At 34.2% G+C, this 26,137-nt stretch overlaps 1 protein-coding gene across 2 annotated transcripts in view; it reads left to right on the top strand.

Moving 5' to 3' along the window:
- Window positions 1-26,137, top strand: part of LOC117317763 (protein Wnt-6-like) — a 116,369-nt gene that overhangs the window by 80,285 nt on the left and 9,947 nt on the right. For both annotated transcript variants that reach the window (XM_033872690.1, XM_033872691.1), the window contains one exon: window positions 11,340-11,560. In XM_033872690.1, coding sequence (XP_033728581.1) covers window positions 11,340-11,560 — 221 coding nt within the window. The remainder of the gene's footprint in view (window positions 1-11,339; window positions 11,561-26,137) is intronic.

Genomic DNA, 26,137 nt, shown 5'->3' with positions numbered 1-26,137 from the left:
GTAAACACAACATTTTACTTTGAATCATTAACTGACATTTTGAAATGCTGAGTCTGTGTTCAACAAGCTGATATGCTGTAGACATATGGAATAGCTGAGTAGCTTATTTTGAAATAACATTTAATTCTCTTGTACTTTACCGATATCAGGTAATATTTTCTTGAGGGTACATGATGTAGATACTTTAAAATAAAAGTCATTTACTGATATGCATGATTTAATACAGTCCAATAAATTCGGTAATAATTAGATAACAATTGCTAGTAAACTGAAAACGTGAAAACGACTGGCATATTCATTTAAACTTAGAACTATTTGATTTTGACTACTGTTTCCGGGAATTAAACGTTTTCAAGTAAATAAACATTTCTTTAACTCAATAGACGTTTAAAGTATAATCATACCTTTACTAGAATAATTTAATTAGTGTTAAGTTATATCAGGGTCGTCCGTGGAACTACGGAACATATACATGAATAACAAAATATCGACAACAATAACACAACTCAAATGATACATATATTAATAATCTATTATTTCCTACAGGTGTATATAATATAAGTAAATTATTTACAGGTGTCTTATAACACGTGTCCATACGCTGTAATGTCGTATATATTTTTTAAACTGTATGTAAATCTTGAGAATCATGGTTCATCGAGTGCAGACAATAATATGCGAGGCATACATTCTCTGTATTAAAATATGTTAACTTTTCTTGAATCTGAACTGCCTCCTCAGGCTTACGCTTGGTAGACACTCAACGATACCATCTAGTAGCAGGTACTTAGGTAAAGTAAACCACACACTTGTGTAAAAGCAGCTGTTTGTATTTCACACTCGATGGACACTGTACCCATTTTGTAACAATACAAAATATATTAGCAGGGATTTTTAGAAGATGAACAACAACTGCCGATACTTCCTTGCCAAATGGAGTTCCCATTACGCGGTTAATCACAAAATCATGTTAAACAGAGTTACTATAGTTATCATTACTGTTTGTAGTTGTCAGGGGCATTTAGAAACATTTAACTGGAAATCAATATGTAATGTCAAACCCAAACATGTATATTGAATATGGTAATATTTTATCAAAGCGGTACGCATAACGTCGCTAAATGTGAGAAAACAACTAAACCCCTGAAAATAAATTGTCCGTTGTTGTAAGAAGGAAACCGATTGTTGAATTTCATAATGTAAGTCGTACCCATTATGTATGCTTGATATCAACACAATATCAGAAGAAAATTTTGATGATGTATCCTTATTACTTAAAAAACAATTCTTTTAGTTTTTAATATCAAAATGTTACAGTTGACGATGTATGTAAAACAAGTGATAACATTTTTGCAAGAAACATAGACTTACCGCACACATTTTTTACAGACACATCTACTGCACATCAATTTTGCATCAATTAACTAGTACTGTAAATCAATTTTACATAAATCAACCGCTGCACACCAATCTTATACAAATAAACTACTGCACACCAAACTTTCATTAATTAACTGATCTTGTATACATAGACTACTGTACACCTATCTTATATAAATAAGATACCGCAGACCAATCTTACATAAATTAATTGCCCATTATATATTGGCCTGCTAAAAGCACAGACTTTTTTATCCGTATACTTACTACATTTTTTAAACAGAACATCAAACCAACATTTTTTTATTAATATTCTGGACAAAATCTATAAGTAAAATTCATGACACAAAATGAAGCATTGGTATTTATAAGTAAATGCTTTTATACCATCGGTTTTTCCAGTCAGATTTTTTTTTCAGTTCAGGTCCTATTAACACGAATGGTATTGGGGTATTGAAAACACGATTAACACCTCCCTTCCTCTGATAAGTAAAGGATTTTAGTAGATTGTTACGGGGATGGAGAGGGCGCGGTGACGAGACGTACCATATGATAGGGTGCGTAACTTATCCGCTGAGAGTTGATTACTATCACAATCTACAGACTTAAAACAATGCATTTTGTGGTTCGCAAGGCTTGTACTTAATCTCGGCAGGTCATCGTTTACATAGATATGAAAGCAACAGCTTGGTTAAAGTAATTTACAATTACAAGTGGTTGCAACTTTTTTCAATTAGGTGTGTAATCTTATCATAGATACCAGGAATTCACTCAGAGGCAAGTAACAGCGCACATCTTAAGACAAACATAAAACACACGTGGAATCCTAAACCTATCATAACTAAAGTAGTTATTATGATTTCAAAAATGGGCTCTTGCAAAACCGTTTATATATTTCGATAAATACCATACTTTCAAAGAATTTATTATTTTAGAATCTATTTATCTAGGTCGACCTGATAATAATTCTCCGTACTAAAATTAAGATGTTACTACCCTTTTCCGTTTCCGTTTTTTTACATTAAAAAGGAAATACATTATATAAGGATGAATCGGTCACAAAATAATTATTGAAAAGTAAGTAGAATTCTGAGATCGATATCGTGGGAACCGAAAAATCCTCTTTTGTATACTATAAATGTACTTATTTTGTATAATCAAATATAGGCGTTCTTATTTTATATAATATAAGCGTACTTATAGCACAAAAGCATATTTCGACAATAGATTGTTTACCATATTTACTTTACCACAATATAAGGAAACACATTTTCTTAATTGTTTTTTGACCTATTTAACAACTATGTAGTGATGCGCACCTTTTAATGGACTATTGGCTGGCTATAACATAAACAGCGCATCTCATTTAGATAAAGTTATTCGCGTTGACATGCAAGTCGCTAAAGGCTAATTTAAAAATGTCTTGCATATTTTATTCTATTTATTCGACAGTGTAATATCAAACGCTATTGTTTAACAAAGTAATATCTAATTAATATTGTCCAATTATGTTGTATAATTACTATTGTCGAACAATGTTATCTATGATAACGTTTGTTTGACAATGTTATATCTGATCAGCTTTGCTGAACAATTTATTATATAATTAGAATTGTTTAGCAAGGTAAAATATGATTTCTATTGTTTAATAAGGTAAAATATAATTACTATTGCTGAAGCAATATCAGAAATGATAACTATATTTAAGCAATGTAATATGAAATTACTAATGTTTAACAATGTTATATAATCATTTTTTTAACAATGTAAACTCATCACTTTTGTAAAAAATGTAAAATAATTACTTTTCTTAAGAATTGTTTATATAATAAATATTGATTGACATTGTTATGCGTAAAACATAATAATATTAAATATAATTACCATTGTTTCACTTTTAAACGATATATTGTATACCAAATAATATCAAACAATGTATTATGTAATCAGGACTGTGAAATGATGTAATAAACACCTGTTACTGATTAAAAACGTAATATATATGGTATACTGATAAACAATTAAATATAAATGGAATACTGATAAACAATTAAATATATATGGGATACTTATTGACAATTAAATATATATGTGATACTGATAAACAATGAAATGTATATGGTATATTGATAATAAAGAATGAAATATGGGATACCTGAGAAACAATTAAATGTATATGCGATATTGATAAACAATTAAATATATATCGGGTACTGAAAAACAATGACATATAAATGGAATACTGATAAACAATTAAATATATATGGGATACCGATAAACAATTAAACATATATGGGGGGGGGGGGGGGGGGGGGGGGAGGGAGGGGGGGGGGGGTGGTGGTGTTACTGATATTACAATTAAATAATTAGGGGATTAGTATTGTTATTTGAAATTTTCGGCGATTTATGGTGATTACAATTTCTTTTATAGAATTCTCATAGTGACGCATACCAGAAATACATACCTGGACTATCAATGCAAATTTGGTAACTTTCAAATGCAAAGTAATAAAAATGAACAGTATTGAAAATGATGCCATACTTATTAAGTGTGCGCAGTGGTATAAAGTATTGAAAATTCACAACCATTTGTAGTATTTGCGGTTATAAAGTATGATTGATCTAATACATACACAATATTCACCTAAATTAATTGTTTAGAATGTGACATTGTTTGAACATCATGGTTTTTATACACTTCTATTCAATAGCAATAATCATACATTGGCACACATTTGAACATATCTAACCGACATATTATTAAAGTAAGTTTAAACATGACTACAACAAAAGTATTTCATGTATCTGTAGTTAAATTAATATATAACGATATTTATATCTCTCCAACCATTCTAAGACAACATTTGTGGATAATTGAAACATTCAGTTGAAGCAATGATTTAAGATATGGCTTTGTATTCAACACTATATTTCGTTTTAAATGGCAATGTAGGAATTAAAGTGCGTGTCATTCATGAGGTCCGGTTTTGAAATGTTAGACAATACCATTAAAACAAGCAGATTTTTAATGTCCTTCCCTAACATTACGTTTAAGATGTATAATCTGTCGAACGCTTATGACCTGTAAGCCTGGATGTATGAATGATAACTCAGACAATGATATCGCGGATCCTACACTGATATACTACAATACAACCGTGGAACGGAAAGGTTAACAAGTGGAACCCCTCTTCCCTGATCATCTACTCCTGTGTTCATCTTGAGCCTTTAGGACATTGTCATTACATTTAGTTATTTCTACTACAATCTTCTCCAGTTTTAAGCAATAACGCTATTCCATTTAAGCAATACTATCTATATAGGTAGTTGAACGTTTTTCGTTTCTATTTTATGTCACTATATACCGCCATTTATCTTGTATTCTATTCCAACAATATCACTTTCTTCCACAAGTTGTAATTATTTCTATTCCATTAATAACACTATCTCTTGTGATTTGTACGTTTTTCTATTCCTTAAAATCATTATGTCCCCCAATTTATACGTTTATATATTCCTTGAAATCACTATGTCCCACAATTTATACGTTTATGTATTCCTTGAAATCATTATGTCCCACAATTTATACGTTTATGTATTCCTTAAAATCACTATGTCCCACAATTTATACGTTTATATATTCCTTAAAATCACTATGTCTCGGAAATTGAACGTTTTTCTATTCCTTAAGATCACTCTGTCTCACAATTTGTACGTTTATATATTCCTTAAGATCACTCTGTCTCACAATTTGTACGTTTATATATTCCGTTAATATCACTATGACCCGCTATATGTACGATTTTATGTTCCACGTATATCACCGACGATGTAGTTTTCTATTCCATTGATAGCAATATGTCCGCTATTTGTATATATTTGTATTCATTTTTACATTCCATTGATATCACAAGTGTAGAATGTCCTTTATTGCTTAATTGTATGACTACATTGAATGTATTCTAACTTGTTGCCCTGTTTCTGAAATAGGTGGTCATAATTATCATACTTACTCCCGGGTTTATCCAAATTTCTTTCCGAAACCTTTGATTTTGAAACATTTTATATTTTTTTTTGTCGCACGAGCGACTGACAGTGTTTCGTTTGCCTTTATTTATTGAAGTTGTTTCAGTAATCACATTGTAGGCGGTTCTGCTATCTGCTCTGTTTGTGACATCGTATGGTGATATCAAGTGTCACAGATTTCAATCATCCATTTATCTTCGTACCTGTGTTTTCAAGCAGGTTACATGCATATCGATTGACATTAGAGCTGTTCCACTACCACACAAGGCTAAACTATTATAATGTGTATATTATGGAATAACATTCAGTAAAATGAAAGATACTGAACCGAAACAACCAAAATGCATATGAAATTTTCATATTTCCAATTTTGATAAATCATGGTAATCTCTGAAAACATCAATTAATGACTTATGATTACCAAAATATTGACGAGAGATTGTGTTCCGGAGAATATTTTATATTTTACGTTGTAATTAATGATTTTAGCTGTTACTTCACAGTTTATACCCGTTATAATTATAATCTAACAATATAAAATGTAATCGGAACTGTACGACATTTTATTGTTATAATAACTTTGTTCGCGTGATAAAATCAGTCTGCAACGTCACACTAGTGTTTATCAGCATCTAATGTGATTTTAACGGATGGGAACACACACAATTCATTACCTCAATAGTCTATTAGTCTAAAACGTTGTAAACCGCAACCAAAATTTAAATTCTTTCATCTTTTGTTAATCAATACTAGAGGTTAGAAACTACATCATTACCATATCCTGTTTACCGATACTAGAGGTTTGAAATTACATTATGACCATCCTATGTCTGGCAATACGAGAAGTTAGAAATTAGCTTCTTACTAACCTGATAACCGGTATTAGATTTCCGAGATTAGATTCTTACTATCATTTCTTAACCGATACTAGAGGTTAGATATTAGATTCTGGCCATCCCATATCTAGCAATACAAGAAGTTAGAATTTAGATTCCTACTAACCTGTTCACCGGTACTAAATCTTAGAGAATGCATTCTTACTATCATTTGTTAACCGATACTAGGAGATAGAAACTAGATTCTTACAATGTTCTGTTTAGTGATACTAGAATCCAATCATGGAAGTATCAATATAAGACGGAAAGATAGTTTAAACGGTTAATAGAAGAAAACAAAAAGATTAAGCGAGGACAAATCTCGGAGACTAAAAAGAAAAGCTTAACTATCATTTCACTTGTGAGTTATGATAACGGAAACGGAAATGTACACACAGATAATTATATATGTCATAGTATTTTATTTCACGAGATGGAAAAAAATAATTTTGTGAATAAGAAGATAGCAGATTTTATTTGAATGTAGTTTCGGTGATAAAATAGTGTAAAATTGATAACAATGATAATCTATGATCGAAGACATGTATGGAGTATGAATTACGTAGAAAAGCATTGTGTATCAATTACTGAGAATAGCATTATGTATCAATTACATGGAATAGCATTATGTATCAATTACATGGAATAGCATTGTGTATCAATTACATGGAATAGCATTGTGTATCAATTACATGGAATAGCATTGTATATCAATAACGTAGAAAAGTATTGCGTATCAATTAAATAGAAAAGCATTGTGAATCAATTACATAGAATAGCATTGTGTATCGATTACGTAGAATAACATTGTATATCAAGTTGAATAGCATTGTGTATCAATTACATGGAATAGCATTGTATATCAATAATGTACAATAACATTGTATTTCAATTACATAGAATAGCATTGTGTATCGATTACGTAGAATAGCATTGTATATCAAGTTGAATAGCATTGTGTATCAATTACATAGAATAGCATTGTATATCAATAACGTACAATAGCATTGTGTATCAATTCTGTAGAATAGCATTGTGTATCAATTCCGTAGAATATCGTTGTGTATCGATTACTTAGAATAGCATTGTATTTCAATTACCTAGCATTGCATTGCGTATCAATTACATAGAATAGCATAGCATTTCAGTTACCTAGAATAGCATTGCGTATCAATTAAATATAATAACATTGTGTACCAATTACGTGGACACACCTTCATTAAAAAAAGGTTGAAACATTAATGATTCGTTAAACAAATCAAATTCCATTTTGATGATTCTAAGCGTCTATAACAAAACTGGGAATAATAGTACCAAGCGAAATGTCTGGAGAAGAAAGAGGCATAGCTAAGCTCTATGCGTCCGTAACACCGGTCGAAGTACGTTGAAGTACACAATGAAAAACGAACTGATTTTACATGTCAGATAGATAAGAAATTAAACTCGTATATTGCCAAAGACCACGAACCAGGAATAATTGAGTTATAGAGGGATAAAGAAATTGCCGTTGAATTTGGCGGCCCTCCCAACACGTTTTGCCTATGCACTCGTGTACCCTGGGTATGATAGTCATATTATGAGTTTTGGGTGGTAGGACCAATTTACATGAATGTAATCTCTATAATATCCATTAGTCGATTCCTGTACCGAAGATATATGTGATATATCCGCACGTGGATATTATTGATAAGGCAGATCTCTTCAAACGTAGATGTTTTTCAAATGGAATTTGAAGTACAAAATAACGTGAAATGATGTATTTAGAAACATAAAGTCATTGAAAATTCACGCAATACATTACATGCACTGGCAATATTATCTAAATCAGAGCCCACTTTAATAGATTTTATATTACACGTGATCTTCCAACACAATGTAAAACAATGATGTAAGATAAAACAATTGATCAAAATAACAATATAGGAAATACAATTGATGAATTCCGTTTCAAAGGTGAAAATAGAAACCATTGTTAATTTACTTATATCTTCGTATGACAATTTAGGATAAACACGCATTCCTTTATGGAGAAAGCTTTCAAGGAGAAAAGGGTGGGCCAGAAGTTCCTTTTGGATCTAACCAAATGGATGATATCTCTGGAATCATCCCTTTATGGTGTCGTAACCTAAAATAATGTTTTATCACCAGTATCATCAAGCGAGTTTATCAGGATATTAAATTAAATGTATAGGCATTTACAACTGTTATTTGGTTGAGATGTATCTTACTATTTAAGAAAATGTTATTTAGTTAAGATGTATCTTACTATTTGAGAAAATTGTTATTTGGTTAAGATGTATCATACTTTTTGAGAAAATGCTATTTGGTTCAGATGTATCTTACTATTTGAGAAAATGTTATGAAGTTAAGATGTATCTTACTATTTTAGAAAATGCTGTATGACTGACTTCGTAACAACTTATATTGATTCTGTATCAATCCTACAAGTATGACTATGATAATTGAAATGTATGTCATTTAAGTGCAATTCTGCTACCACGAACCGGAAGTTTAGACATTTTTAAATATTATTCACAACGACCTGCATGTCAAGTGTTGATTTCATGGTGAGCCACTTACATGTCATTCCGGTAGAGATGGGATCAAGAGTGGAAAACATTCTCTGTGCCAAAACAAACTCCGCAGTAGCGTTTTCCGACGTACACCCAAGCGTCTATCTTGTTACATAAATTGATGTATACCAAAATGTACCTTTATGATGGGTTCGGCACTATTTCGTATAATTATTTCAAACTAAAAATCAAGCGTTTCCCCATTACATGTCCCATATAAACGCGCGCACTCTTATTTATGACATTGAATGCCGAAAGCAATTTCACCACAGAAGAAATACGAATATATATATATATAGACACATACACATACATATATAAATATATATATAAATATTTGGTCCTGTAATAATAACGACAGTACAGATAAGTAAATTGTCGAATTTTGGAGGCAATATGCCCCTTTATCAAAACACAAGTAAATTACAAACGATCACACACAGATATAGAACACGAAACAGATGAATAGGCTAAATAGATAAATATGTTAAACAGATAAATAGGTTAAATCGATAAATAAGTTAAGTAGATAAGGAACGAGCAATATCATTATATTTATTTTAATGATCCATTTTGTCAATAATAATTTTGTCGTGCACAAATGGATATAAGCAAATAGCCTAAAAGCGCAAATTAAAACAATGTGAAGACAGCGCGTGCTATGTACCAAATGTTTTTATTTATATCGACAGTTTGTTATATATAGTATATAATATATTATTTTATATATCAACTGTTATGTGATCTGTGTTTGATATGTGATCATTTGTAATTTATTTGTATCTTGATATAGGGGTGGATCGTCACAATTCGACAATTAACTTGTCTGTACTGTCGCTATCAAATCAATGATCATTTATTATTTTCTATTTTAGGTTTAGCCATGCTGCTTTCGTTGTTACTTTTCGCTATAAAGTTATATCACAACAAACATTTTATATCACAAAAATCTCATTAAAGCATCGCTTGCCGCTTAAACCCTGTCTTATCATCAGTAGATTCTTAATAACAAATGTTTATCATATTCGACAAACGTTTTTAAAATGCATCTATGTAATTGAACTATCATCATAAGACATATCAATATTTGTACTCACCTGTACGCCGACTCTTTAATATAACCGTAATATATGGTAAATATATGAATTGTTTTTAATACAACATCAAAATATTACGAAGCTAAGATCTTATTGACATTATAGGTTATTTGATGAGAAATTATCGTATTGTGTCATGAAATAAATAACCTTAATGCTATATTTGACAGTCTGACATCTAATTCTAAACACTGCAATTATCATGTTAAACTAAGTATATATCCAACCAAGTATAATTATATACACTGTATTAATGTAACCAATCATCTTAAGGAAAGCTAGATAGTTCTGCTATACAGGTATACATTTTTGTTTATTTGTATATTTATGAAAGGACAAAAGACATTTTAATGTTGCTATTTTTTGATAACCATATTTGGTGCCATTATTTCCTTCTAAACGAAACAGAGAATACCAACAAAAAATAATAAAACCGTATTTCTAACTTAAAATCGAGAAAACTAGGACAAAAGCAACAGAGAATACCGGCATAATAACAAAAAAGTAATTTAAACTTAAAATCGAGAAAACTACGACAATAATGAAAAAAATATATATAGACCTGCATGGAAATCGTCATTGTCATTGGAACGTTGGTTATGTGGGACAGACGCACTGTTACAGAGATAGGGGGCTAATTATGGTCATTTGATTATAAACTCGCCATTTGAAAATGAAATAACTTTTATTATAAGCTTTTTACAATAAGCGATAAAATATTTACCAATAGAACGTGCTAGCCTTCGCAAATTTGCTTAACAAAGAAGTACACGTTTTTAATTCTGAGAATTCGGCTCAATTCGTATATGAGAACAAAGTCAGCTTATGTTATAGATCATTATTTAACAACTGATTCGCTGATTGTAGCGACCTTTGTACAACGTTTAGATGTGATGCAGTGGCTGACAAACTAAACATACAGACTGTTAGTATACATGTCAAATAGTACACGTCATTGTAAGGTGACGCCCTCCTGATTTTCTTCGACACTATACCAATATTCGCACTTAATAACTAGGGGATTTGCTATATTTTGCATATGAGTTTTTGTTTTATGGAATTTGAAGCTGTTATGTTTTTTCGTGACTGACAAAAGAAGTGTTCATCGTAATTAACTGGCTGGCAACAGTCCCTACCTCATCTCCTGTAATCTCCAATCTTATTCTGTTACTCTCTAAAACGAGGTTTAAACTCAGCTCTGTCTGCCTAAGTGCTTGAACCAGATGTATAAACCTCACAGCTGAACGTCAAAATACGAAACGAAAACTACAGAAAATATAATATATTGATGAATACAATATGTTAGTCGTCCATTTTTTCACAAAAAAATTATAACACTTTTGTTTTCTCTTTTTTTTTCGGAACTTTTTTTCTTGGCGGACGAATAGGGCGGTGGGAAGTCCTCTAGTGATGGATCCGAATAGCATATGCCGAAAGAGCAGACGACTTGCGGGAAAACAGCGGGAGATTTGTCGGAATGAGATTGAAATTGTAGAGGAAGTGGCAAACGGCGCTAAATTGGCTCTAGCTGAATGTCAGTATCAGTTCCGAAATAGAAGGTGGAACTGTACAACCTCACGGAAAACGCTGGCACGAATACTGCGCCGGGGTAAGTCTCATTCAAACTCTCCTGGATCAGGCGATTTAATTTTCTATGTTTAAATTTGATGATGGAGTGATTTATGATGGATTTGAAATACGTGGCAGCCAAGTTTCAAAATTATAATCAACAAGGTAATGTGCTAATATAAATGGTTTATCTTTAATGGTGCCAGATAAAACGTAGGCATACTTTAAGTAATTAATGATATAAGGCAATCCGCCAGCAAATGAAATCGTGCATACATAATACGGATATCATTGGTCTTAACATTCTTGACTTTTCCAATTATAATGTCAATATTTTCTGGACATATATTTTGACATAGTTTCCTTATTTTATCTTTGTCTGGTTATTAGTCTAATATTTACATAATTTTATATTCCTCATATTTGAATACATATTTACAATTTAAACTCTATAGCATATCTGTTAACATGTTTACAATGTGTGTATACACCTTTACAATGAATTGTTCTTTCTTTGAGTACTTATAGGCTATGCCTGATGTTCAGTCACATTGGGTGTTAAATCTATCAAAGGTTGTGAAAACAATGCAATGAACATTGTAATCTACACCGGTACAGATTGTGCACTAACATTAACCCCACCATGTCATAAAGTCTGGATGAACTCATTCAAGATATGCAATCGTAATCACTGAAATTTCTCTTAGAATACTCATAACAACAGAAAAATGTTAATCCTTCCTAAAACGTAGCATAGCACATCTATGTAACATATATTTCATTTAACATGTCATCGTTACAACAAGGTGCCAACGACATGATCGCATGTATAGTATGTGGTGTATGATTTGTTAGAAGACTGCCGTAGTTGAGAGACACATGAAAACAACCAACCAGAGCCATCGATAGAATGTATATGTACACACCTCCCACGCCCAAACCCTATCTCCACCTCTGCTGATCGCACGTCAATTACACGTGTTAACATGTTCACAAAATTTGACAGGGGTGCTTTCGACGAGGTTATCTGCGGCGAGTTTACAAATTATGACAAATAAAACAAGGCTGTATCCGTTATCGTTTGATAGTACGAGTCCTGTCTGGTGTGTGTCAGATCGGCTATAGTATAGAGCTATGTTTCACAGGATTTCAGGTAAATGTCAGGGATTTATTACCATCTAGTCCATACTACGGGAATGTGACATGTATTGAGGAAAAGGAAACAACTGTGTTCTGTTCAAGAAGCAACAGTTTGTGCTTTAGGTTCTGTTTGCGCAGCATTAAAATCATAGAGTCAAAACTGTAATAGAATTTAAACAGGATAAAAAAATCCACTATCTGAGTTTTATATACCTGGGTGATTGGCATCTAGTGTACGATTTGAATACAGCCAATGTCTGCCCTACATTAAATCTCTGCGTCACAGTCGTACCGCGATATACATAGAACCGGTCACTACCTCACTTTCCTATCACGATATACATAGAACCGGTCACTACCTCACTTTCCTATCACGATATACATAGAACCGGTCACTACCTCACTCTCCTATCACGATATACATAGAACCGGTCACTACCTCACTTTCCCATCGCGATATACATAGAACCGGTCACTACCTCACTTTCCTATCACGATATACATAGAACCGGTCACTACCTCACTTTCCTATCACGATATACATAGAACCGGTCACTACCTCACTTTCCTATCACGATATACATAGAACCGGTCACTACCTCACTTTCCTATCACGATATACATAGAACCGGTCACTACCTCACTCTCCTATCACGATATACATAGAACCGGTCACTACCTCACTCTCCTATCACGATATACATAGAACCGGTCACTACCTCACTTTCCTATCACGATATACATAGAACCGGTCACTACCTCACTTTCCTATCACGATATACATAGAACCGGTCACTACCTCACTTTCCTATCACGATATACATAGAACCGGTCACTACCTCACTTTCCTATCACGATATACATAGAACCGGTCACTACCTCACTCTCCTATCACGATATACATAGAACCGGTCACTACCTCACTCTCCTATCACGATATACATAGAACCGGTCACTACCTCACTCTCCTATCACGATATACATAGAACCGGTCACTACCTCACTCTCCTATCACGATATACATAGAACCGGTCACTACCTCACTCTCCTATCACGATATACATAGAACCGGTCACTACCTCACTCTCCTATCACGATATACATAGAACCGGTCACTACCTCACTTTCCCACCACGATATACATAGAACCGGTCACTACCTCACTTTCCCACCACGATATACATAGAACCGGTCACTACCTCACTCTCCTATCACGATATACATAGAACCGGTCACTACCTCACTCTCCTATCACGATATACATAGAACTGGTCACTACCTCACTCTCCTATCACGATATACATAGAACCGGTCACTACCTCACTTTCCCACCACGATATTCATAAACCAATAACTACCTCGTATTTCCGCTACGATATACGTACAATTAACACTTCCTCACATCCCTACCACGATATGCATACAACTCTAGCTTCCTCACATCCCTACCACGATATACAATCACTGTTTCACATTCCCATCACGATATGCAAACACTTTCACATTCTCACCACGATATACAAACACTGTTTCACATTCCCATCACGATATACAAACACTGTTTCACATTCCCATCACGATATACAAACACTGTTTCACATTCTCACCACGATATACAAACACTGTTTCACATTCCCACCACGATATACAAACACTGCTTCACATTCTCACCACGATATACAAACACTGTTTCTCATTCCCATCACGATATACAAACATTGTTTCACATTCCCATCACGATATACAAACACTTTCACATTCCCACCACGATATACAAACACTGTTTCTCATTCCCATCACGATATACTTACACTGTTTCACATTCCCACCACGATATACAAACACTGTATCACATTCTCACCACGATATACATACACTGTTTCACATTCTCACCACGATATACAAACACTGTATCACATTCTCACCACGATATACAAACATTGTTTCACATTCCCATCACGATATACAAACACTGTTTTACATTCCCATCACGATATACAAACATTGTTTCACGTTCTCACCACGATATACAAACATTGTTTCACGTTCTCACCACGATATACAAACATTGTTTCACATTCCCACCACGATATACAAACACTGTTTCACATTCCCATCACGATATACAAACACTGTTTCACATTCTCATCACGATATACAAACACTGTTTCTCATTCTCACCACGATATACAAACACTGTTTCACATTCCCACCACGATATACAAACACTGTTTCTCATTCTCACCACGATATACAAACACTGTTTCTCATTCTCACCACGATATACAAACACTGTTTCACATTCTCACCACGATATACAAACACTGTTTCACATTCTCACCACGATATACAAACACTGTTTCTCATTCTCACCACGATATACAAACATTGTTTCACATTCCCATCACGATATACAAACACTGTTTTACATTCCCATCACGATATACAAACATTGTTTCACGTTCTCACCACGATATACAAACACTGTTTCTCATTCTCACCACGATATACAAACACTGTTTCGCATTCTCACCACGATATACAAACATTGTTTCACATTCCCACCACGATATACAAACACTGTTTCACATTCCCACCACGATATACAAACACTGTTTCACATTCCCATCACGATATACAAACACTGTTTCACATTCCCATCACGATATACAAACACTGTTTCACATTCCCATCACGATATACAAACACTGTTTCACATTCCCACCACGACATACAAACACTGTTTCACATTCCCACCACGATATACAAACATTGTTTCACATTCTCACCAAGATATACAAACACTGTTTCTCATTCTCACCACGATATACAAACACTGTTTCACATTCCCATCACGATATACAAACACTGTTTCACATTCCCATCACGATATACAAACACTGTCTTACATTCCCACCACGATATACAAACACTGTTTCTCATTCTCACCACGATATACAAACACTTTCACATTCCCACCACGATATACAAACACTGTTTCACATTCCCACCACGATATACAAACACTGCTTCACATTCTCACCACGATATACAAACACTGTTTCACATTCCCACCACGATATACAAACACTGTTTCACATTCCCACCACGATATACAAACACTGTTTCACATTCCCACCACGATATACAAACACTGTTTCACATTCCCACCACGATATACAAACACTGTTTCACATTCCCACCACGATATACAAACACTGTTTCTCATTCCCACCACGATATACAAACACTGTTTCACATTCTCACCACGATATACAAACACTGTTTCACATTCCCACCACGATATACAAACACTGTTTCACATTCCCACCACGATATACAAACACTGTTTCACATTCCCACCACGATATACAAACACTGTTTCACATTCCCACCACGATATACAAACACTTTCACATTCCCACCACGATATACAAACACTGTTTCACATTCCCATCACGATATACAAACACTGTTTCACATTCCCACCACGATATACAAACACTGTTTCACATTCTCACCACGATATACAAACACTGTTTCACATTCCCACCACGATATACAAACACTGTTTCACATTCTCATCACGATATACAAACACTGTTTCACATTCCCATCACGATATACAAACACTGTTTCACATTCCCACCACGATATACAAACACTGTTTCACATTCCCATCACGATATACAAACACTGTTTCACATTCCCACCACGATATACAAACACTGTTTCACATTCCCACCACGATATACAAACACTGTTTCACATTCTCATCACGATATACAAACACTGTTTCACATTCCCACCACGATATACAAACACTGTTTCACATTCCCACCACGATATACAAACACTGTTTCACATTCCCACCACGATATACAATCACTGTCTTACATCCCCACCACGATATACATACAACTATCACAGCTTTATATTCCTACCACGATATACAAACACTGCTTCACATTCCCACCTCGATATACATACAACTATCACAGCTTTATATTCCTACCACGATATACATATAACTATCACTGCTCCATAGTCCAATAACGATAAAAATACAACGTTCATTGCATCAAATCCCTACCACGATATACATACAAATATTCATTGCCCCATAGACCCATCACGATTTACTGTACACAATCAACAGATCTTAGCAAGAATAAAGTTATATACAGTATGAAAATATATAATACCGACAGCAAGTTCACTATACGAATTTTAAATTTGATTTAATATATAGACATAGCAGATATCAATTGGCTAAAACAATAAATTGTCAGACTCTGTATCATCTTTACATTAACGTATTAGATTATCTCCCCTTCATTACAGCGCTGCGCCTGCTGCCTGAGGCATACCATGGCTCAGAACTATCTCGATAACATAAAGGTTGTTACATATCGGAACAGCGGACGCCATAATGCCTAAGTAATTAGTTTTGTAAAGGGTGATTGAGTTCTAATAAAAATTTCGAATATGATAACTAACTGCAATTTTAGATCAACTCTAAAAGGAGTAAGCTGACTCCAGTAAAAGGAGGCTAAAGTGGGCCGATTTCAGGAAACGGAAGCTGATATCAGAAAAATGTCATCTGGCATAATAAATAAGCAATTTGGCGAATAAATAAGATTACCAATAGTCTTCACTTAACATTCAATTCGAGTTTTTTTTTATTGTGGTAGTAGTTCTTTAAAAAAAAGACATGAAATAACATTTAGGTGAGGTCACTGTGAGTCTTAACAATAACTGTTTAATCTATATTGTTGTTATGTACCTATGTACAGTTTCTATAACAATACATTACAATTATTACTCAAGAATAATTGACAATGAACACAAAATGTAACCTGAAAATGAGAGGGGGAAAATACCAGAGTGAATTGTAATCCTAAGTTACATAGAATGTTATTGTGGTCAAATTTCGTTTTAACAATCAATAAACATTCATATGTCGTAACAATAGAAAAATAATATCAGAAATCGTCTTACCTGTTAAGAGCAAATCCATAGCTGAGCGTAGGAGAAATATCCCCCGTTTTGTTAAGAGAACTGATGGAATGGAAACTTGTGCAAAGTGTTGTATATATGTAAAAGATTTTGGACCTATAGGCACACATGGCCCATCGCAAGCCAAATGCTGTTGCAGATAGGTTTTATGGTTTTGAAGGAATACTACAGGAATCTCCTACCAACTACGACCCAATTCGTTTTCAGATCAAAGGAATCTTTAGAGGAAGGCTGCTGGCAGCTGACCGGCAAATGAGTTAGGAGTAGTCTAATGTTACACTTCAAAGGGATGCGGAATATTAGACTCTCCAAATATACTACAAGTTAAGTTCAAATAGCGCTGATATGCCGAGGTGCTTCCCTGAATTAGCCCATCAAAGGCAGAACCGTCGTTTTCCTCGGTATTAATCTATTGGTAACCATCAACACAGCCTCTGGCTCCTTTGATTTGGCTACTGACTGTTGTACAGATAAGTGTTTTTCCAAAATGTTCAATTGAATTAAGCTACAGCAGAGAATAGACCACTGCCGAGGAAACTCTTTGAACATGTAATCAAAACCTACTTGCATGCGGTATGTATCGTAACTACTGCAGATTGTACCGTGTTTTTTGCCATTTTTTTTGCCTCATGCTAACATTCTGCGAGAGAATTACGCAACCATTTGCGAGCTATTTACAAAACCCCAATGGTCTTTTGACGATAGCACTCTGTTTTGAAATCTGTATTAAATTAAAATTCAGTGGGTAATGTTTTAAATTGATCAATTTTGGATCCATGGATTTGTATAAACTGATAAACCGAGCGTCCCCTATGAACAAACGTAATGGACGACTCGATCATTATCAGGTTATGGCGTTGGGCTAATGCAGGTCTCTTGCCTATCTTTTTCGAATACCAGACATGCACGATGTAGTTTTCATGGAATATTACTGCTAACATTTCAAATATTGTTTTTTATGAAAATGTATATTGTGATCATAAGTTTGTAGGTATATAGTCGTTGTTCAATTAATATAAAATTTACATTTCAAAATTTGGGCAAAAATGAAAAATAAAAAATAATTCAATAATGATATAGTGTCTTTTCTGTAGAAGCCTCATTCGCATTGAATCCCTCTTTTCATATCGCATTGCAAAAATGTTCCTCTTTTTGTAACAAATGTAATTTTCCATCAAAGTTACAAATATACATCAAGGTTATAATATCTACATATTTACATATCAAGGCGATTCCGCGGCATCAAATAACTCGAAAAGGGGTGATTTAAAGGACTGTTAATGCCAAATATTACCCATCGTGACGTCATCATTAAAATTAGACAGCAGCAAAAGCTGAGGTGTTTATTGTCCTAACAATTGACAGGGATTTGCATGCAGACATCACTTAAGCCTAAACAGTTATGTCGTTTATTTTGGTCATGACGTCACAGATAAACTTGTTGTGCATGTATGTTCCGCACGTGATACGGGAGTGTGACTTAGGTATAAGATATCATGCAGCATGCTCTCAATACCAAATGGTGAAAAGATTACTGAGTCAAACAATCTTCGGCGACGCTAACTATCCGGAATATGTATCCGACATCATGCAGCATGCTCTCAATACCGAATGGTGGAAGGATCACTGAGTCAACGTCAACGCTAGCTGCCCGGGAAGTTTATAGGTTTCCTTCTATTTATTTAAACAAATCCAAACTACCTTGACCAAGGGAAGAGGTCACCGACCAAATGTAGATAAACAACAAGATCAGGTTGCTGTATACCAAACACTCCACGGTGTCGCTTTGTCGCCAATGTTCTGAAACAAACGCGACACCATGATGGCGGGGGATGTCTTTTTACAGCACGTGCATATACAGAATGCATGTCAGCACGTGGTTGATAGTATTGATGTATAATCTTCTCGGTGTACGACAGCTGACAAACCACCAGAAAATATCATGTGGATCGAGTTGAAAGCTTATCTCTATGGCTATTTAGGACGTAAACTTGTATCAATGCTGCTGTAGTATCCACTGATGTTGTTACTACTCGTCAGGCCAACAGACTCATAAGTTCTTTTTGTTAATAATTGCCGAGCTAAAATCAAAAACTAGATTATCTGCCCCTTGTTTGAAACTTATCCTAGGGACCAAAATCATATTCAATTTTCTTTATAATTCTAAAATTCTAGAGACAGGGAGCCATTCTGCTCGTCAGGACTAGTGTATTTTTCTTAATTGAGTATTGAATATACATGTATATTAAGCTATTGTTGTGATGAAACTGTTGCCTCTCTGTATGGCCAATCTCTATCATGATACCTGTCATATTGTATATATCTTGTTTCATTATGTACCTTGTGTCAGAATCACATCCTTATCTTGGCCTCCTCTGACATTAATCTCTATCAACAGGATTCCGTTCTTTACTTTTCTCTCTCTCTCTCTTCTACCCAATTACCTCCCTTACTTGCCTAGCTATCCACTGTTTACCTTGATCTTGACCTTAAAGAGTAATGGAAATGCACATGTACACTTTTTGACGGGGTTTTAATGTTTTTCTTTCGAATGTTTCTGATGGAGTCTCTGTTTGTGGTTGATAGGTGTTCTATCTGTTATTTGGCACAGGGTTTAGGTTCAAGGTTTGGGAAGTTTTTATGATATAGCTTATTGAGGACAAACTCTTAAAACAAGCAGTTGTATATACATATCAATGTTGAAAATGTCCTCAGTGAATATGCCTCTTACAAGACCATTTTTATATCAAATATTAAAACAAGTGTTCATGCTAATAAACCTACAGTCTTAGTTTAACAGGATTAGTTTTTTTCCAAATTGTATCATTACTGAATGATTTTGAGATACTTAAAGTGTAGGACGTATACTAGAATATTTTGAAAATGTCGCATGAATACAATATTTTGCATTTACCCGAAACACTACGATCATCACGTATTCACTTTTGACGTTTGGTCATACAAATTATATAAGCTAAAATAGTGGCATTAAACCAAAAGTATGATTTTCCTTAAATTTGGAAAAAGGGAAAAAGAAGGGGACAAACAGTTGGTGTTCAATCATCGTCTTCATTACTTAATTATTCTGTATGGTTAAAATGTTCGAAGGAGTAGTCTGAAATGGGCCATTCCTATGTTCGGATATCAAATATGTACATGCAAATTTCTATTGATGAAATCCACGTCCGAACGATGATTATATGAGTGTTTGTGCCTACATGTAATGAAATTAACGCCAAAATGCATTGAATAAAGGCGTATCGTATTACAAATACCGTATGTTTTTGCGGTAATTAGTGATATTTCGGGTCGAATTAAGGATTTTCAGGATTAAGTACTCGAAGAATTTTAGTTTATCTTGAGAGTAAAACTGCGTTATTAATGTAAAGGTTATAGCGTTTACTACTTGGAAAAAATACGTATTTTCCAGTAAGTTAACTTTTGTCGTCCTAAACTTTATTCAAACGAAGGAATGTCCCTTTAAGGTGTCTCAATATTCATTATTTTATGAAAAACAATCGAGATTATGTCACGTCATTCCACAATACACAAATTATTAGAAATATACTATAAAATATTTTATTCTCTTGAAAAAAGCACACCTCGTTTGACCGTGTTTGGTATATAGGAATTGGACAGCGACAAGAACTTTAAGTTGAAAATGTGTATTTTGATTCAGGATCAACAAATGCAGGTGTTCCACAGGGAAGCGTCTTAGGACCCCCTTTTATTTTTAATATATATGTAAATGATATTGTTCATAATTTGATGGTATTTCGCATTTGTTTTCTGGTGATTCTTCTTCGATGTATTTTTCATCATCTCGTGTTGATATTGAAATATCTTTAACTTCTTAAAACTGGTCCCAAATTCAACAAACCCAAAACAGATATATCATTCATAACAAATTCCAAAAATGTATTACTTTCTTCTAAAAATCGACAGCTATAGACATATAAACATGCTTTTTACATCGGGTTCAAAGTGGCATATATCTGGGTTTTTTTTCAAAAAATGCTTGAAAAAAACATGGGTATTAAAAATATTTTATTTTGTGGAGTAGATTAACATTTTTGAGAATATACAAAGTATTTGTGTATAAAATATACTTTGAACAGTGATTTAAATTTATGTGCTGACGATACTTCTTTAATGCGTTTTCATCACATTGTGTAGATATTCAAATATCTTTAAATAGTGACTTACAGAAACTAAACAAATGTACAGATGTATGCCTTCAGATATCGTTCTTAATATCAACAACAACATCACCGTTTATCGTTCTCCATATAAACAACATCACCGTATATCGTTCTCTATATAAACAACATCACCGTATATCGTTCTCTGTATAAACAACATCACCGTATATCGTTCTCTATATAAACAACATTACCGTTTATCGTTCTCTATATCAACAACATCACCGTATATCGTTCTCTATGTAAACAACATTACCGTATATCGTTCTCTATATCAACAACATCACCGTATATCGTTCTCTATATCAACAACATCACCGTATATCGTTCTCTATATAAACAACATCACCGTATATCGTTCTTTATATAAACAACATCACCGTATATCGTTCTCTATATAAACAACATCACCGTATATCGTTCTCTATATAAACAACATCACCGTATATCGTTCTATATATAAACATCATCACCGTATATCGTTCTATATATAAACAACATCACCGTATATCGTTCTCTATATAAACAACATCACCGTATATCGTTCTCTATATAAACAACATCACCGTATATCGTTCCCTTTATAAACAACATTACCGTGTATCGTTCTCTATATAAACAACATTACCGTATATCGTTCTCTATATAAACAACATTACCGTATATCGTTCTCTATATAAACAACATCACCGTATATCGTTCCCTTTATAAACAACATTACTGTGTATCGTTCTCTATATAAACAACATCACTGTATATCGTTCTCTATATCAACAACATCACCGTATATCGTTCTCTATATAAACAACATCACCGTATATCGTTCTCTATATAAACAACATAACCGTATATCGTTCTCTATGTAAACAACTTCACGATATATCGTTCCCTATATAAACAACATCACCGTATATCGTCCTTGATATAAACAACATCAAGGTATATCGTTCCCTATATAAACAACATCACGGTATATCGTTCCCTATGTAAACAACATCACCGGATATCGTTCTGTATATAAACAACATCAAGGTATATCGTTCCCTATATAAACAACATTACCGTATATCGTTCTCTATATAAACAACATCATCACCGTAAATCGTTATCTATATAAACAACATCACCGTATATCGTTCTCTATATAAACAACATCATCGTATATCGTTCTCTATATAAACAACATAACCCTTTATCGTTCTCTATATAAACAACATCATCACCGTATATCGTTCTCTATATAAACAACATTATCGTTTATCGTTCTCTATATAAACAACATCACCGTATATCGTTCTCTATATAAACAACATCATCACCGTATATCGTTCTCTATATAAACAACATCATCGTATATCGTTCTCTATATAAACAACATCATCGTATATCGTTCTCTATATAAACAACATTACCCTTTATCGTTCTCTATATCAACAACAACTTCACCGTATATCGTTCTCTTTATAAACAACATCACCGTATATCGTTCTCTATATAAACAACATTACCGTATATCGTTCTCTATATAAACAACATCACCGTATATCATTCTCTATATAAACAACATCACCGTATATCGTTCTCTATATAAACAACATTACCGTTTATCGGTCTCTACATAAACAACATTACTGTATATCGTTCTCTTTATAAACAACATTACCGTATATCGTTCTCTATATAAACAACATCACCGTATATCGTTCTCTATATAAACAACATAACCGTATATCGTTCTCTATATCAACAACATCACCGTATATCGTTCTCTATATAAACAACATTACCGTGTATCGTTCTCTATATAAACAACATGACCGTTTATCGTTCTCTATATAAACAACATAACCGTATATCGTTGTCTTTATTAACAAAATCACCGTATATCGTTCTCTTTATAAACAACATCACGGTATATCCTTCTCTATATAAACAACTTCACCGTATATCGTTCCCTATATAAACAACATCACCGTATATCGTTCTCTATATAAACAACATCACCGGATATCGTTCTCTATATAAACAACATTACCGTTTATCGTTCTCTATATAAACAACATCGCCGTATTCCGTTCTCTATATAAACAACATCGCCGTATTCCGTTCTCTATATAAACAACATCACCGTATATCGTTCTTAATATCAACAACATCATCACCGTATATCGTTCTCTATATAAACAACATCACGGTATATCGTTCTCTATATAAACAACATCACCGTATATCGTTCTCTATATAAACAACATCACCGTATAGCATTCTCTATATAAACAACATCGCTGTATTCCGTTCTATATATAAACAACATCATCGTATAGCGTTCCCTATATAAACAACACCACCGTATATCGTTCCCTATATAAACAACATCACCGTTCTTTATATAAATCACACAGAAATCGTCCTATATATTTTATACACCACCATATTGTTATTAAATATATTTTTTTTCGAACAAAGTACATTTCGTTTGTACTCCTCAACTTTGGAGGCAATACAGATAATTTCCCTCTCATCGCTCCTCTCATCGCTCCACTCATCGCTCGTATCATCGCTCATCTCATCCTTTCCTCTTGTTTGTCCGCTCATCACTCACCTTACATTGTCAGCTAGAAACTGTGAACGTTCGGTCAAGACGTTTGCAGTGGCGTAGGAAGTCGTCAAAAAGTGGGGGGGCAAAATTTTTTTTAACCTTAAATTTTACGCACTAAACAAATCGTATGCCATCTCCGCAAAATTAGCCAATAATTATCATTTCAACATCCCATGATAATTTTGATAATTTATGTAGTACAAAATATGTTATTTACGCAAATCAGGATATATTATTTATAGCTAAACATGAATCACCAGGCCCGGCCAGGATTTTCGAAATTTCCAGTAGTTTAGTAATAATGCGAGCGCCGTAGGCGCGAGTCGATTTTTTTTTTTTTTTCAACGAGGTGTCTGAGGGGCCGCCCAGCGGGTCCAGGGCAACGCCCTGATAGGGGTTCAAGGGGGTCTAAGCCCTCCGCGGAAAATGAAATATAGCACATTTCCAATCATTCGGGATCAGGCGCGGATCCAGGAGTTTTCGAAAGGGGGTCCAGTAATTAAGTGATCATGCGAGCGGCGTAGGCGCGAGCCGATTTTTTTCCCCTTTTTGCGAGAGGTTTGGGGGTCGCCAAGCGGGTACCAGGGTGGCAAAGTCCCCCTGTGGATCTGCAATCGAAAGGGGGGGTAGTAATTTAGTGATAAAGCGAGCGCCGTAGGCGCGAGCCGATTTTTTTTGTATTTCCTCGTACCTGTTGGTAAATAGTATCACTCGATTCACGTTAAAACCGCGCATTCTTATTCATGTTGTGTTTCTGTCTTGTTCTCATTATGAACTCAATTAACTTCACAAATTATCATCAACTTATTGAAACTATGTGATGAAGTTAAGCAAAATTTCGTATTAAGATATAAATATTGACTTACCAGGCTAGTGCAGACGACCGACACACAGGTCTGAGGATTGATATACTAGTATAAAAGTCGGAATGTTCCGGATGTACAAGATAAAGTTTTTATCGTTGCCTTCAAGAAAACATTATCGGTTCGAAAATATACAGATATTTATCGAAATGAATATATAAATTCGTGTTTTTTCCCCTTTTTTTAGATTTTGGATGTCAAAAAGTGGGGGGGCAAAAAGATATGTTTGCCCCCCCCCCCCCCCCCCCCCCCCCACTGTAAAAAGGGGGGGGGGGGGGGGGGCAATTGCCCCCCCCTGCCCCCCCCGCTTCCTACGCCACTGGTTTGGTATACATGTTAGAGAGTTTGATTTGGTGTTTGGACAGTAGGGTTTGGTAAAACCTCAACACCTTACAAGGATCATGTGTGACGTCAATACCCCACCCCACCCCCGATGTAAGTTTCAGGTGCGTCATTTCGTTAAATATCGTTTAAAAATGTATCAAAATACAAATTCAAAGGTATGTAGATCGTGGATGTCATTCATAAACTGAGGGCACTTATGATAATCAAAGGACGTCGAGGTTGAGAGTGTTTGTCATGTTCCTGTGCGAAAGACGCACACAGTTTTCTGAAGGTATTCATATCTGAGGTTACCGACTCCTAATGGGACGAACGACTTTCAAATGCATCATTTGCAAACTTCAGCATTTTCCCGATTGGGCTAACTTATCTTGTAATTTGAAGAGCTAAACCGTTACGTTCTGTCATTACCTGGTTTTTATGACGACTTTTTTCATCTACAAATCTAAAGA

This window comes from Pecten maximus, chromosome 19 (assembly GCF_902652985.1).
Source record: "Pecten maximus chromosome 19, xPecMax1.1, whole genome shotgun sequence".
In the NCBI taxonomy this organism is placed as follows: Eukaryota; Metazoa; Mollusca; class Bivalvia; order Pectinida; family Pectinidae; genus Pecten; species Pecten maximus.
This window is presented reverse-complemented; position numbering and strand designations above follow the sequence as displayed.